This window comes from Molossus molossus, unplaced genomic scaffold (genome assembly GCF_014108415.1).
Source record: "Molossus molossus isolate mMolMol1 unplaced genomic scaffold, mMolMol1.p scaffold_m16_p_8, whole genome shotgun sequence".
In the NCBI taxonomy this organism is placed as follows: domain Eukaryota; kingdom Metazoa; phylum Chordata; class Mammalia; order Chiroptera; family Molossidae; genus Molossus; species Molossus molossus.
The window spans coordinates 101131768-101145860 of record NW_023425402.1 but is presented as its reverse complement, the minus strand read 5'-3'; the positions used below and the strand labels follow the sequence as shown (position 1 = coordinate 101145860).

Below are 14093 nucleotides of genomic sequence, written 5' to 3'. Positions count from 1 at the left end.
CTTCTTCTTTTTTTTTTTTTTTAGAGCAGTTTTAAGTTTACAGCAAACTTGAGCCTCAGGTACAGAGACTCCTCTGTGACCCTGTTCCCACACATGCATAGCCACCTCGTCACCACCATCATAATCAGAATGGTATATTTGTTACAAATAATGAACCTATCTTGACACATCATTATCACCCAAAACCCCTAGTTCACATCGGGCTTCCCTTTTGGGGGTGTACATCCTATGAGTTTGGATGACCATTAGGCTTTATTTAATAATTCACATGTATTAAACCAGCGTTCATTACTATGCCTACAAGGCACAGAGATGCAGTTTTAGATGCAATAGAAGTGCAAAGAGGAGCATAGCATCAAGCCAGCCCTTTAAGAACTTACTTTTTGTCAGCATCGTTAAGGGTGTTAAGATAAATCGTTTTTAGTTGGAAAAGTGAAACATTGAGGAACGAAGAGCAAAGATAATTCCTAAACTGTGCTGACTGTTACCACACCCACAGATTGAGGAGCTGACCAGCAACCTGCCGCAGCTGCAGTCCTTGTCCAGTAGCGCATCCTCTGTGGACAGCATGGTCAGCTCGGAGACCGCCAGCCCCCCCAGCAAACGCAAAGCGGCCACCAAGATCCAAGGAAATGCTAAGAAGGCTTTGTTAAAGTGGGTTCAGCACACAGCAGCCAAGTAAGTACCAAGGGTTTGGTTAAATCTGAAATCCTGGAGTAATGTGAGTTACCATTTATCACCCAGTGCATCTTCAATGATTGCAAAATTTGAAGAGACAGTTGAGTGAATTGCTTTGCTTCAGGTCTTGTTTCACTCATTTCTTGAGTTAACATAGAAACAAGTCATCACTAATACTCTAGGAAAATGCTGTAATAAAACCAATTGCTTCTGCCATTGGGCCTGATTAATGAAGTCATTTAATCCCTATACTTTCATTAGTAGCATGAGGGCTATTTCTGTTCAAGTCATTGGACTTTTGCTCCTATTAAATAATCTTTACACAAATAAATTTAAGATTGAAATTTGATTATCTAGTTGTAAGACTATTGGGCTCTATTTAATAGTAATTAGAACTAAGGTTCACACTTTGAAATATTATATTTGTTATTATTTCCTGAAAGTTTCTAGCAGTTTTATTTTTTAATTTTATCCTTTGGTTTCATCTTCTCTCTGGAGTGCAGATTCCTTTGTCAACTCCAGTTTTATGGATGGATAATTTGCTTCTAGTTTTGTTTCCTTCTAGATATAATAAATTTACATGTGTGTACATTTACGTTATAATGCTGGATAGAGAGGTGCCACTCTGAAAAGTCCCTTTTCACAGCAATTTCAATAGAGTTTTCAGTTGATTATACCAGTATTTTGTGGTGAGCGGTGGTCAGTGGGAAGATGGCTTCACGTAGAAGTTGTTCTTTTGTATTATTTTCCTAAATGACGTGTGAAATTAACTCCTTTTCTGTTTTGTTTTAGATGCCTAAATCTAATCTGAACCTTTTCCTTTACTTCCGGAAAACAGTTGTAAACAAGTACTTATCATTATAAAATATTGAGGTGCTAAACATAGGGAATTCTATTTCTAGTGTTTGAAAAGCAAAAATAGAGACAAAAATAAACATAAAGAAGATATAATTGGTGTTACTAATTTACATAGTTAAAAAATGTTTAAGTGTGTTGGTTGTTTTCTAATTTGGGATATATTTGTATGATTCAAATTGCACTCAAAAATATTTCTGAAAGCAAAGCTTTGTGACTCTTGAGAAATTGTGAATGGAAAGCCCTTCCCACATTGCCGGTGTACTGTCTGCACTTTACCTACAATGAGCATTACTAATCTCTTTTTGCAGTTTAAGTAGACAAGGAGGAGACCGCTTGCCACATGCTATGACATTTGTCATGGTGCTATTGCAATAAAACTTTATAGTAATGTCTATATGTTAGTCTCTTGAGTCCATTGTTCCACAGAGCATTAAATTAATTAAAAAAATACATTTTTCCTGCATTAATTTTTTTTAACACATGGTATTTTGGGTTTCATAGATGTGCAGAGGTCTAGTGATAACTAAGTCATTTATGCGCCCTGGCCGGTTTGGCTCAGCGGTTGGAGCATCGACCTGCGGTCCTGAGAGACCCGGGTTCGGTTCCCGCTAAGGGCGCGTACTTCGGTTGCAGTTTGTCCCCGGCCCTGGTCGGTTGTGCGGGTGGCAGCCACTCGATGTGTCCCTTTCACGTCGATGTTTCTCTCTCTCTCTCTGTTCCTCTCTCTCCCTCCCACTCTACCTGAACAAAAAATGGGAAAATGTCCTCGGGTGAGGATAAAAAAAAAAAAAAAGATAAAATAAATAAATAAATAAAAGTCATTTATGCAACTTGTATATTTACAACATTAGTGGAAGTTGCATTTTACTTATCTGTATAAATGTCCAGATTCCTGGACCCAAGAATTCTCCGCCCATCAATGCATTAATGAGATCCATTTATTTTACAGCTGCATAAATTATAGAGATTTGGGGAGATGACTGTTCTCTGCTATGAAAATTCTCTGACAAACACATGATTCTATTATTCTACCAAAGCTAATAATTTTTTTAAAAGCTGATTTTTACACTATCCCAATCTATATTTTAAAAGTAACTTTTACCTGACATGGATAAGACTTTAGAATCTTGACATGTTTCTAAAGTGATTATCTGTGGGTTTATCAGTCTGAAAAGGTTAAAGATGGTGACAAATGATAAAATATCCAGTAAGTACCAGGCAAGTTGTCAGAATACTATAAAGCTTTATTGCAGTAGCACCATGACAAATGTCATAGCATGTGGTAACCGGTCTCCTTCTTGTCTACTTAAACTTCAAAAAGAGATTAGCATTGCTCATCATGGGTAAAGTGCAGACAGCACACCAGCAATGTGGGAAGGGCTTTTCATTTAATTTCTACTACAATTTCTCAAGAGTCACAAGTCAGAAACTCACTGGTTTCTAATAAAATTTTGAAATATTTGAGAAGTAAACATAAAAACTGTTTCAGCAACACAAGGTAGTTAGTGCCCCACTCTCTCTCTGTTTTAACAATTGCATCTACTGTCAGTGTGCACTCTCAGAAATGAAAGCATTAAGTTATAGCATATCTGACATTTGCATACCTTACTTTCTTTTTTTAAAACATGTTTTTATTGATTTTTTTTAAAGCGAGAGGAAGGAACGGAGAGATAGAAACATTGATGTGAGAGAGAAACATCTGTCAGCTGCCTCCTGCACACCCCGTTGTGGAGATCGAGCCCACAACCCGGGCACGTGCCCTGACCGGGAATCAAACTGGGACCTCTCAGTCCACGGGAGGATGCTCAACCCACTGAGCCACACCAGCTAGGCTACATGCCTTACTTTCAACTAAGAAAAACAATTGGTTTTTAGGACAAAATTAATAATATAACCAAACAAATGAAGATATGTATATCAGATTCATTCAAAATAACTTAAAGTAATATTATCAGAGTATTAGAAAAGCCTTTAAAATGTACATACTTCATCACTTCCTTAAATGGTATGTCTAAGTTTTTTGTTTGTTTGTTTGTTTGTTTTTATCCTCACCCGAGGACATTTTTCTATATTTGGTTCAGATAGAGTGGGAGGGAGAGAGAGAGAGAGAAACATCGATGTGAAAGGGACACATCGAGTGGTTGCAACCCACACGACCCAACCAGGGCTGGGGACAAACTGCAACCGAGGTACATGCCCTTAGTGGGAACCGAACCCGGGCCTCTCTGGACCGCAGGTCTTCGCTCTAACCGCTGAGCCAAACCTGCCAGGGCATATATCTAAGTTTTTTAAAGTTTCACAAAGAAACATTCTTAAATAAATGATTTGGACTAAGACTGAAATTTTCAAGTAATATTATCTACTACTTTGATCTAATATGAAACAGTGTAGGAATGTGTGTGTGTGTGTGTGTGTGTGTGTGTGTGCCTTCAGCAAATATAGAAGAAGACACACTGAAATGTTTTGAATTACTCTAACAGTAAATATTTCAAGAAACATTTCATATATTTATTTTTGAAAATGTCTAAAACAATAAACAAGGTAAAGAAAATCAGTAAATATATGATTTCATGATGGATATTCATAGGCTAATTATTTATTTACACCCTACTATATTCTGTTAAAAATACTTTGAGGTGGCCTGAGAGACTATGAGTACAAAATCACTTTTAAATGAGGCGATATGGGCAAAGGGAAAATACAGATAGAAAAGTAAGATGAAGCCAGAGGCGGATGTACAAATGAATAGATAACAGACACTCTGTTCAACCTGGGTGGCTATTGGCCAGTATGTTGCCTGAAAAAAAAGTTATGTATGTACAACCAAAGATAGAAACTCTAAAAGAACTAGAAGACTCAAGATTACTTTCCAAATGCTGGACTCTTACAAAATTGTGTTTTAAATATTTAGTTAGGAAGCCAATGATTAGATCTAATGATGCTATTTTTAGGACAATATATATATATATATATTTTTTTTATCCTCACCCGAGGATATTTTTCCATTTTTTGTACAGATAGAGTGGGAGGGAGAGAGAGAGAGAGAAACATCGACGTGAAGGGACACATCGAGTGGCTGCCACCCACATGACCAACCAGGGCCGGGGACAAACTGCAACCGAAGTACGCGCCCTTAGCGGGAACCAAACCCGGGTCTCTCTGGACCGCAGGCCGACGCTCTAACCGCTGAGCCAAACTGGCCAGGGCAGGACAATATATTTTATGCAAACTGAATATACATTGGCAGAACATAATTTAAGTGAATCTTAAATTTACTAAGATGAAATTGAAGGGCATTTACCAACTTTTGATGCTAATCAGTTTGTCAGTCAGATATGTTCTATCTTACAATTCTTGGAAATTTTGAGAATATAGGGTAAAAAAAGAAAATTGAGTGATGTTATTTTATTTAATGTCTATTTTATTATGTCTACTATAACCTATGCGGGTACAACACAATTGGCTTATCATTGTTATTAAAAAATGTTACATACTTTTTCAAAAAATATACAATGTTCATATAATTTTACCCTTTTTAAAAATTTTGCCATACATTTTTATTGAAATTAGCTTTCTTTAAAATGTGCTTTAAATTGAGTATCTCTATTACTGAAAAATCTAATATAGAAATCTTTAAATGCGGAACTAGAATTTCTACATCTTATCTTCTTACCCTCTAAAAATATTGTTTTGCTCAAAATCAGGTAACTAATACAGCTGACCAAATATCATTTATTGCTAAAGAGCATTGGATTCTGCATGAGGCCTTGAGAAAAATGCATATTATCTACTCAGAATGTGACATTATTCTACCTTTTTTTTTTTTATCTCACGAAGGCAGACTGGAATAGAAATAAAAGACTTTGGACGGAGTTGGAGGAATGGGGTTGCCTTCCATTCAGTCATCCATGCTATTCGACCAGAGCTAGTGGACTTGGAGAGGGTGAAAGGGAGAGCTAACCGAGAAAACCTGGAGGAAGCTTTCACTATTGCTGAAACGGAACTGGGGATCCCCAGGTTACTAGATCCCGAAGGTACGTTCAACAACTGTTGGTTCAACTCAGTAGGTTTGTATGTTTTACACCCACAAATTACAGATGACTTGTAAGATTCTATGAGAGGCCAGAAAATTTGAGAAAAGCACAAATAAACAGTATCTTCCTGTGCTGATTTTCTTTTGGAAACATTTTGCTGCTATAATTAGGTGCAAAATACAACTCTATATGGCTCCAAATGACACTTTGACATTGGTGGCTCAGCGAGCTGAACTGTACTTACTCATTGTATTTACGAGTGGAGTGAAAGTTCTGTGTGTGTGTTTGGGGGGATGGGGTGTCACAGAATAAAGGGACTATTTGTATAACTTCATAGAATCTGGAAGAAATAAAAAATTATTAGTACTCTACAATCATACCTTAAAAATGTCAGTTATTAAATACTTAGAAATGTTGATACTATGCAGTGTTTTGGTTGTCAATCAGGATTGACTAATATTTTTTTATTGCAATTGTTTGGCTTCTTTTTAGTAAGACACCGAATAAGACTTTTTAGAAATGGAGTTAACTCTTTCAAGCCTTCAAAAGACAGTTTTGATGACTTTAATAAACTGAGTTGTTTGTTATACTGAAATAAAAGTGTCAAAGCTCACTTCCCAAATGTCACAGATAATTTTTTATTTGGATTGACAGTTATGGAAATGTTATTAATTAATGAAGAAGTTTAAATACAGTGTAAGCAAGTTATTTTGAAAGGTGAGATTTCAGTTTTCATCGCCTTTAAAAAGGATATTTAGAAGGATTTTTTTTTTTACAATTCAGCACCTTTTATTTATGTAGTCTTACCCCAATGTATACATATTAAATTTGTATAAATAAATTTGCCTTATTTTTACTAATTTTATTAAGTAAACATTTATTTATACATTTAAAATGACGATGATTAAAATATTTTCAGGTTCTGTGTCTCCCTCAAAAAGTACTTGATTGTTCAGAGCACAGTCATTTAGAGAGAATACTTCCTAATGGAAGGCTTTCTAATGAATTGAATATAAGGCATCTTCCGCTTTTTATTTATTTATTTTTTATTTTTATTTTTATTTTTTTTTATCCTCACCCAAGGACATTTTTCCATTTTTTGTTCAGGTAGAGTGGGAGGGAGAGAGAGGAACAGAGAGAGAGAGAGAAACATCAATGTGAAAGGAACACATCGAGTGGCTGCCACCCACACAACCGACCAGGGCCGGGGACAAACTGCAACCGAGGTACATGCCCTTAGCGGGAACTGAACCCGGGTCTCTCAGGACCGCAGGCCGACGCTCTAACCGCTGTGCCAAACCGGCCAGGGCATCTTCCGCTTTTTAAAGCAAAATTTGTGGGGTTTGGGGAGATCTATATTTGGTCATATGTAGTTATACAAGCTATATACTCACTTGTTATTCAGTTTCACACCTGTGTTTTAAATACTACCCACTTACCGCAATTCTGAAACTTACCTATTATGTGTATTTTATTAACTAGACAGAATGCCTGAATAGCCATATAGTATCTCAGGGTTTTGATCAATTAGTGTTGAGATTTCAATAAAACAAGTCCTACTTTCCAAAAAGCTCTTAGTTAAAATGCCACCTTTATGATTTATAATATTGCCACCATATATCATTCAGAATACATTTGTCCCCCATCCAAACAATTTTTTCTAAATATGAATTCTGTTTTTTTTCTGTCTTTAGAACCGTGTCTTTGGTATATTGGCTAGATTTCAAAGCTTATATTATTATAATCTAATTAATGTGAATTAATTTATTCACATTTGTTTTTGGTTTTTCCAGATGTTGATGTGGATAAACCAGATGAGAAGTCTATTATGACCTATGTAGCCCAGTTTCTGAAACATTATCCTGACATCCACAATACAGGCACTGATGGGCTAGAGACCGATGTAAGTATTTGTTTGTTTGTTTCTTCAAGTATTAACATGCACTCAATGACAGTGATTCAGATGTTTAAGCATGCTGTTTCCAAAAAATTAAATTATAGTACATTTTAATAAGAGAGCAACTGAGTAAAGAATAGATATTACCGATTTTGGAGGTGATTAGAGAGAAAGATTTCTCTGACTTGTATGTTGGCTATGACAGAAAAAGCAATATTAAGTGTTGCATATGTAGTTCTGATGAATTGAAATTGAGGCAAGCTATTGGTGTTGGGAAACTCTATTCTAGTAATTTAAGGTTGGAAGTAATTTCATATCCACGCCATCATTTGTGCATCTAGATCTTGAGTTCCCTTGTTCTCAGTCTGATGAAAACTAATGCTGACTTTAAGATTTTATTATGTGAATTACAGTTCACATCACACAAGGCAAATTTATGAAAGTTCTAATTATTCACTGTGGTTAGATTTTTCAATCGTTTAAATAACACTTACATTTTTTATACTACTCAAATGACATATGATCATTGTAATAAATAAAAACAAAAATTGTAAAAAAGAAATTATCTCTATCTGACTTTCTAGAGAGAACATATATAGAAAAATAAATTAATGCGTTAATGTGAGCTTCAAACATTTTTCCATGTCTATATATAGACACATATAATAGTTGAACAAAAATAGAATCATAGTATACATACAATTTTATATTTGCTTGCCATTGTACTGAACTTTGCATGTCATTCTCTCCAGGGCATCATATTTATGTATAGTAATTCATTTATTCAAACTTAATTTTTGGAAATTTCTGATGTTTTTGTTGATATCAAAAATGTTTTTATGAAAATTTTGCAATAAAGCATTGTTTTACAGTTATTTCTTAGAAATGTACTTCCTATCCTAAAGAACCCATAGATTTTTAATGCTTTTTGAAATGGTTTTCAAATCCCTTGTAGGAAATTTGTCCCATTTTATACTCTAGCCAGCATCCCAGAAAGCCTATCTTCCCAGTTTTTAACAACAATGGATATTACCATTTTCCTAATTTGTTAAAAGTAGTGTTTTTATTATAGAGAGATGGATTTACTACTGTATTGATTGATTAAAAGGAAAACAACAAGGAAATAATAAATAGAACTTGCAGAATGTATTAAAGACTCTCTTTATCTTCATGGCTGATGTCTCATCTAGAGTCGTCATAGCAGCCTGAGTTTACAGCAAAGAACAACAGGAAAAACAAAAACTAAAATAAAATAATTTTCTAAATAAACTTAGATGTAGGTTTAAATAAGAAGAAGGCCAGGGGAACATAGACTAAAGTTTTCAAATAGGAAAAGGCTTTGCACTAATAGAAAGCAGTGACTTCATTAAAGAATTAAGCAAAACAATGGTCACTGACAATTCCTGGTTTGCTTGGATGAAGTGAATCCGGCATTTGATAGAACTGTAGTACTTTCTTAAAAACTACAGTTTCAGGAAACCTTTTTTGTTCCTTGCGAGGATTCAGGCAGAAATGTGGACCGATGAGTAACTGATCTATAGCTGACAGAGTCAATGTTTCCGAGGAGCATCGCAGGAGGCCAAAGCGCAGTGTGCAAACCCCAGTATAAATCACGAGTCATGTGCTTTGAACCATTTGGGGGATTCCTGGGTTTTGAGAATATAATCTGCCAGGGATGCTGCTGGGCAAATAAGAAACTGTAAAGGCAGCATATTAGACAATACACATAGAGAAAATCAGCTTTTTGTCTGATTTTCAAGTCTAATGTCTTTATATTACCCAACTGGATTTATTGCTGGTCTGATTAAGAGTTTGTACTATTTTAATTTCTGGCATTAATCATGTCACCGGATGAGTAAATTCTGTGGCTGAAAAAGTCTGAGAACAAAAGGGGGTGCTTTCCTAATGCTCACGAACAGGAATCTAAAGCAAAAATTCTTAGAGATTTGCAGCACACACCCCTGCAAGCTCATCAATGTACTTTACTAAAGAGGCTTTTATTACTCTGAGATTAATCTCATTATCTGGAAAACAAATTCTGATTGTTCTTTTAAATATTCCCTCTATCCCCTCCCTAACTAGAGGATACAAATGATTTCTTCAGGTTTATTTCAAAAATTAACTTCGAGAAAAATGTAGTATAAACATTGCCCTTTTTTAATGTGACATATGTAATGTAGGGCATAACCACCTAAAATTACTATTTTGAGTAAAATTATATTTTTTATGACATAGGGCCTATGTTTGTTGAATGAAGCTAAATGGCCACCTAATTTTGTCTCATGAACCTGTAAGATTTTATAGAATATACCTGCTGGAACTATGGATTCTGTCATCTCGAACACCCAATATTTGTCTACTCAGGCCTTAGTAAATAGTTCTTTTAATTCATTTTTTTAAATATTGTCATCAATATATCTACCAGGCTTCCATTTTTGGTATAATTGATTTCTATGTCCTCTTTGTGAATTTATTTAAGTTAGTTATTTTATTTAAATTAGATGTCATTTAAAATCAAATGTTATTGTAAATACACACACTATACTTTTCTTACTTCAACCAGTACAACAGGTAAAGAAACTTTTTCCCCTAAAGGCATTCCTTGGTTAATGAGCACTCAATAGTAAGGAAATAAAATAAGCCCATTGACCCATCTGTCTCACCTATTAAACGTTCAGTTATTTATTACTCATTCCTTCTCCCATTGCAACAAACATTACTGACTGCTTTCAGAAGCACAGCTCAGCCTTAATTGTTGTCATGGAGATAGACACATATTATGATCATATTTATGAAGAAAAATATGAACCCACATGTCTTTTCTCTACATTATTCTTTTAAAAAGTTCAATATTTCTCCTGGCCGGTGTGGCTCAGTGGATTGAGCATCATCCCATGGACTGAGAGGTCCCGGCTTTATTCCACGTCAAGGGGTCCAGGCATATGCCGGGGTTGCAGGCTCGATCCCCAGTAGGGGGTGTGCAGGAGGCAGCCAATGGATGTATCTCACTTTGATGTTTCTAGCTCTCTCTCCCTTCCTCTCTCGCTAAAAAAAAAAATCAATAAAAACATATTTAAAAAAATAAAAAGTTTAATAATTCAAGACATTTATAAAATGCATATATTGCCATATATGAGTATTACAAATGAAAATGAAAACATTGAATACCAGAATACTACATTGCCTGATTGGATTCAAACATTCTGATACTTTTAAAAGTTATGAAAAGAAAAATGAAAAGTTATGAAAAACATCTTAAAGTAACTAAACCCTTGAAATTATTATCTATTTGTTTATAGACAGATGCTTCTCCCTGATTTTTCCTCCTTGTTTTCTATATCATTTTCATCCCTGGTTTATATTATTTTTCTATATATTATCTTTTCATATTGTTAGGAACTATTTCCAGATTTCCCAACTTTTGCAAATTTTATCCAAAATCTTAAGGTAAGATTTAAGTAATCTTAAATCAGTGACCTCTTTCAAATATCCTACATTCATTCCATAGTTTGTTAGCCATTACTTTGCATGTATTTGTCTTTGCATATACATTTCTTTTAATACCTTAATTCTCCTATTTTCTTTTCATTAGAACAAATAACATATGTTATTAAATGTTAGTTACATTCTAAGCCACTCCTATAGACTTTCCCACTAATCTTTAATTATATAATGGCATCAATTAATTCCTCTTAAATAACACTTAATAACACTAATAAAAGGGAGAATTTGCAGTGACAATGTTTGTTTTCATCATATTTGAAATGGAAAAGAAAAGTAAAGTTAAAGAGTTATTTCTTATATTTTAAATAATTAAGCAGGAAATAATTAAATGAAATAAGTAAGTATTTAGTTAACTTATAATTCTGAGTTAATCACAACTCTTCTGCTCATTATTTGGTCACATGTTTTAGCAAAGTTATTAACATGTGGTCAGTACTCAAAAATATTTGTGGAATTACTGATTATGAATTCTTTCCCATATCCAAGTTATCCTGTACGTCAGTTTTCTCATCATTGTTTTATATTCCATATAGGCCTGAGCTGAAGGATCTATCAACACAATAGATATGTCAATGTCACAATAAAATATCAGAAGTAACTAATTTCAGATCAAATGTTAAATTAAATTTTATTTCAGGTAAACCAAGAGCATTTTGTTCCTCTGAGCTCATAAGAATGTGTCATTAGTGCCTTTATGAGCATGACAGTAACTGGTCATCAGTCATGTGCCTTGATCACATTCACTGTTCATTCAGAGGAGCCGTAGGGGGAGGAGCTTAAGCTCCCGAGTTTTGGGCTCCCGTCCCATTTATTTCCCTAATTAACTACGTTAGCAGTGTATCATGTATTCCACAATTATTTATTGAGCGATACTGGGTGCCAGTGTGTTAGGAGAGAGTAAAACAAAAAATACACAAGGGTTTACATGTGGGGGGAGAGAGACAATTTAGTGGACGATAAAATACGGTGAATTTTGGATGACTCTTCGAGTTTAGGTAGATACAGCATCGTAGAGAAGGCCGGGCAATCTGTTTCCACAGATGGGCCCTGCGGCTGATCCCAGCGCACCCTAAAGTTGGAGATCTGCTGGCTGAGACTTCTAGGTTAGAAAGAAGCTTCTGGGTCAGAGTGTGCCTGAGCTGAGGCCTAAAGAAGGCATTGTCCGGGGAAACGCTCCAGGCAAGACTGGAGACAGAGAGGGCATGAAGGGCGATAGCACTGTGTGCCGATCTCTGTACTAGGTGTGTTGCTAAGGTTATCTCTGCTGGCCCCAAACCATGGGAAGGGTGTGTGCCGACTCCTCAGATCGTACAACAATGGAGAGATAAAAAACAAAGCAGGTGCCCAAGGTCCCCGAGATAATTCATGTCAAAACCAGAATTTGTAACCAGTTTTCCCTGCCTCCAAGGCAGCACACTTGCTACTCAGCCCCTTCCCCCGTCGGCGAGACCATTCCTCTCTGTCGCAGGGCTGTGCTCAAGTGAGGTGTTGCAGTTGACAGTTATTTGTAAGTTGCCAAAAAGTCAAGTTCCCTGTGTTTATGATTACTTTGGCATTTTTACCAGCTAAGAAATCTTGTTGAAAAATTAGGGTACTTGCACGAATTCAATGCTAGAGTAGCGTGTAAACCTCCTTATTTTTTCTTCCTTTTTTGAGATGAGAGTGGTATTCTGGATGCATTTATTCAGCATATAATTTAGTAAATACCTTAAGGGAGCTCTGTTGCCAGGGTCTAGAGATACTACATGGAACAAGATAAATGTGTTTTCTGCTCACATGGAGCTTATAACACTGAATAATATTTTTCAGTAATGTGCACAGGCAGTTGGATGTTACTGTGACTGTAGCTTCTTGGGTTCAGTCAAGATTAATCCCATCCAGAATAATGTTCTGGTTACCAGTGGCCTTGGGTTAGAAGCAACTGTGGGCCTATGTTTCTATTCCCATTCCAGCTATTGCTGTGTAATCTTTTTACTAAGGAATTCCCCTCTGCAAGCATTTTCTTAATTAAATTAGTGTTGGGTTTTGTTGTTTTTGAGAAAAAAAATAGAAATGGATTATTTCAGTACTCAAAGATAATTCAAGTATTTTTACAGAATCAACTCTTGTTTTTTACTCTACATTAGGGATGGTGGCGGGAAGAGAGAAGAATTCTCAGAGACAATTGAATGATTAAACATTAAGTCACTTCTAGGATTAGTCAGGTATAATCAGCATTTAAATGAATGCACAGTTACTAATAAAACTGTAATGCCTGCTGGTTTCTAGAGAGAAGACAGGCTGATTCTGAAGGAAATGAAAGTTTGGATCGAACAGTTTGAAAGAGATTTGACCAGGGCACAGATGACAGAGTCAAATTTGCAGGAAAAATATCAGGTAATGTATGAAAAAGAGATTTCAGTTTTTAAAAACTTCTCATGAGTAAGGTTTATACATGTCATTTCATCTATGTTTAATCTTTCAAATGATATTAATGGAAAAAGTCTGTAAAGAAATCATGTACATTATCTCATTTGCATGTAATTTAATAATTGGATTTCTATGTAAACAACTAGTTTTAAATTGTAGGGTCTGCACTGTGTATACAGCTCTGGGACTACATGACTTTTCCAGAATTCAGAGTCTTATAAATGGTCCAGAACACAAATATCTAGTTTTTGTTTTTATAAAACTTATGATTTTGTAGATGTCACATAACGACCACAACACAATTCACCAAATAAAGGACTTCAGTGACAAATTGAAAATTACTGTAGAATAAGGTGAATTGAATAAAGGATTGAACCATGACTGTTCGGAGGGGACCCATTAATGGAATCCGTTTCTACCACAACCTGCCTTGTCTAACACTGTTGCATTCAGGCTGAGGTTATGGTGGTGGCTGCTTCCTCCGGTCTCAGTACACTGACATTAATTGGATTTTGGCTTCCAATTTCCACTTCCAAGACACGAATCATATAACGGGTTTGCCAATTAAATTGTGATTTATTTTATGCAGCATTGACATTTTCTTCCTACTTAAAATAGCATAGCATTTTAGTAGCAAAACTATACTATAGTCTAGTCTGTGTTATATTTCAATCATTTTTGCTACAAAAAGATACCATGATGTGAGAGAGTCA

The 14093-nt window shown here is 35.4% G+C and overlaps 1 protein-coding gene across 1 annotated transcript in view; it reads left to right on the top strand.

Annotated features, from left to right (window-relative positions):
* The window catches only part of SYNE1 (spectrin repeat containing nuclear envelope protein 1), a 409429-nt gene that overhangs the window by 91660 nt on the left and 303676 nt on the right, over positions 1-14093 (top strand). The window contains exons 7-10 of the mRNA XM_036249358.1: positions 500-678; positions 5374-5570; positions 7364-7473; positions 13240-13347. Of these exons, the coding sequence (XP_036105251.1) occupies positions 500-678; positions 5374-5570; positions 7364-7473; positions 13240-13347 (594 nt within the window). The remainder of the gene's footprint in view (positions 1-499; positions 679-5373; positions 5571-7363; positions 7474-13239; positions 13348-14093) is intronic.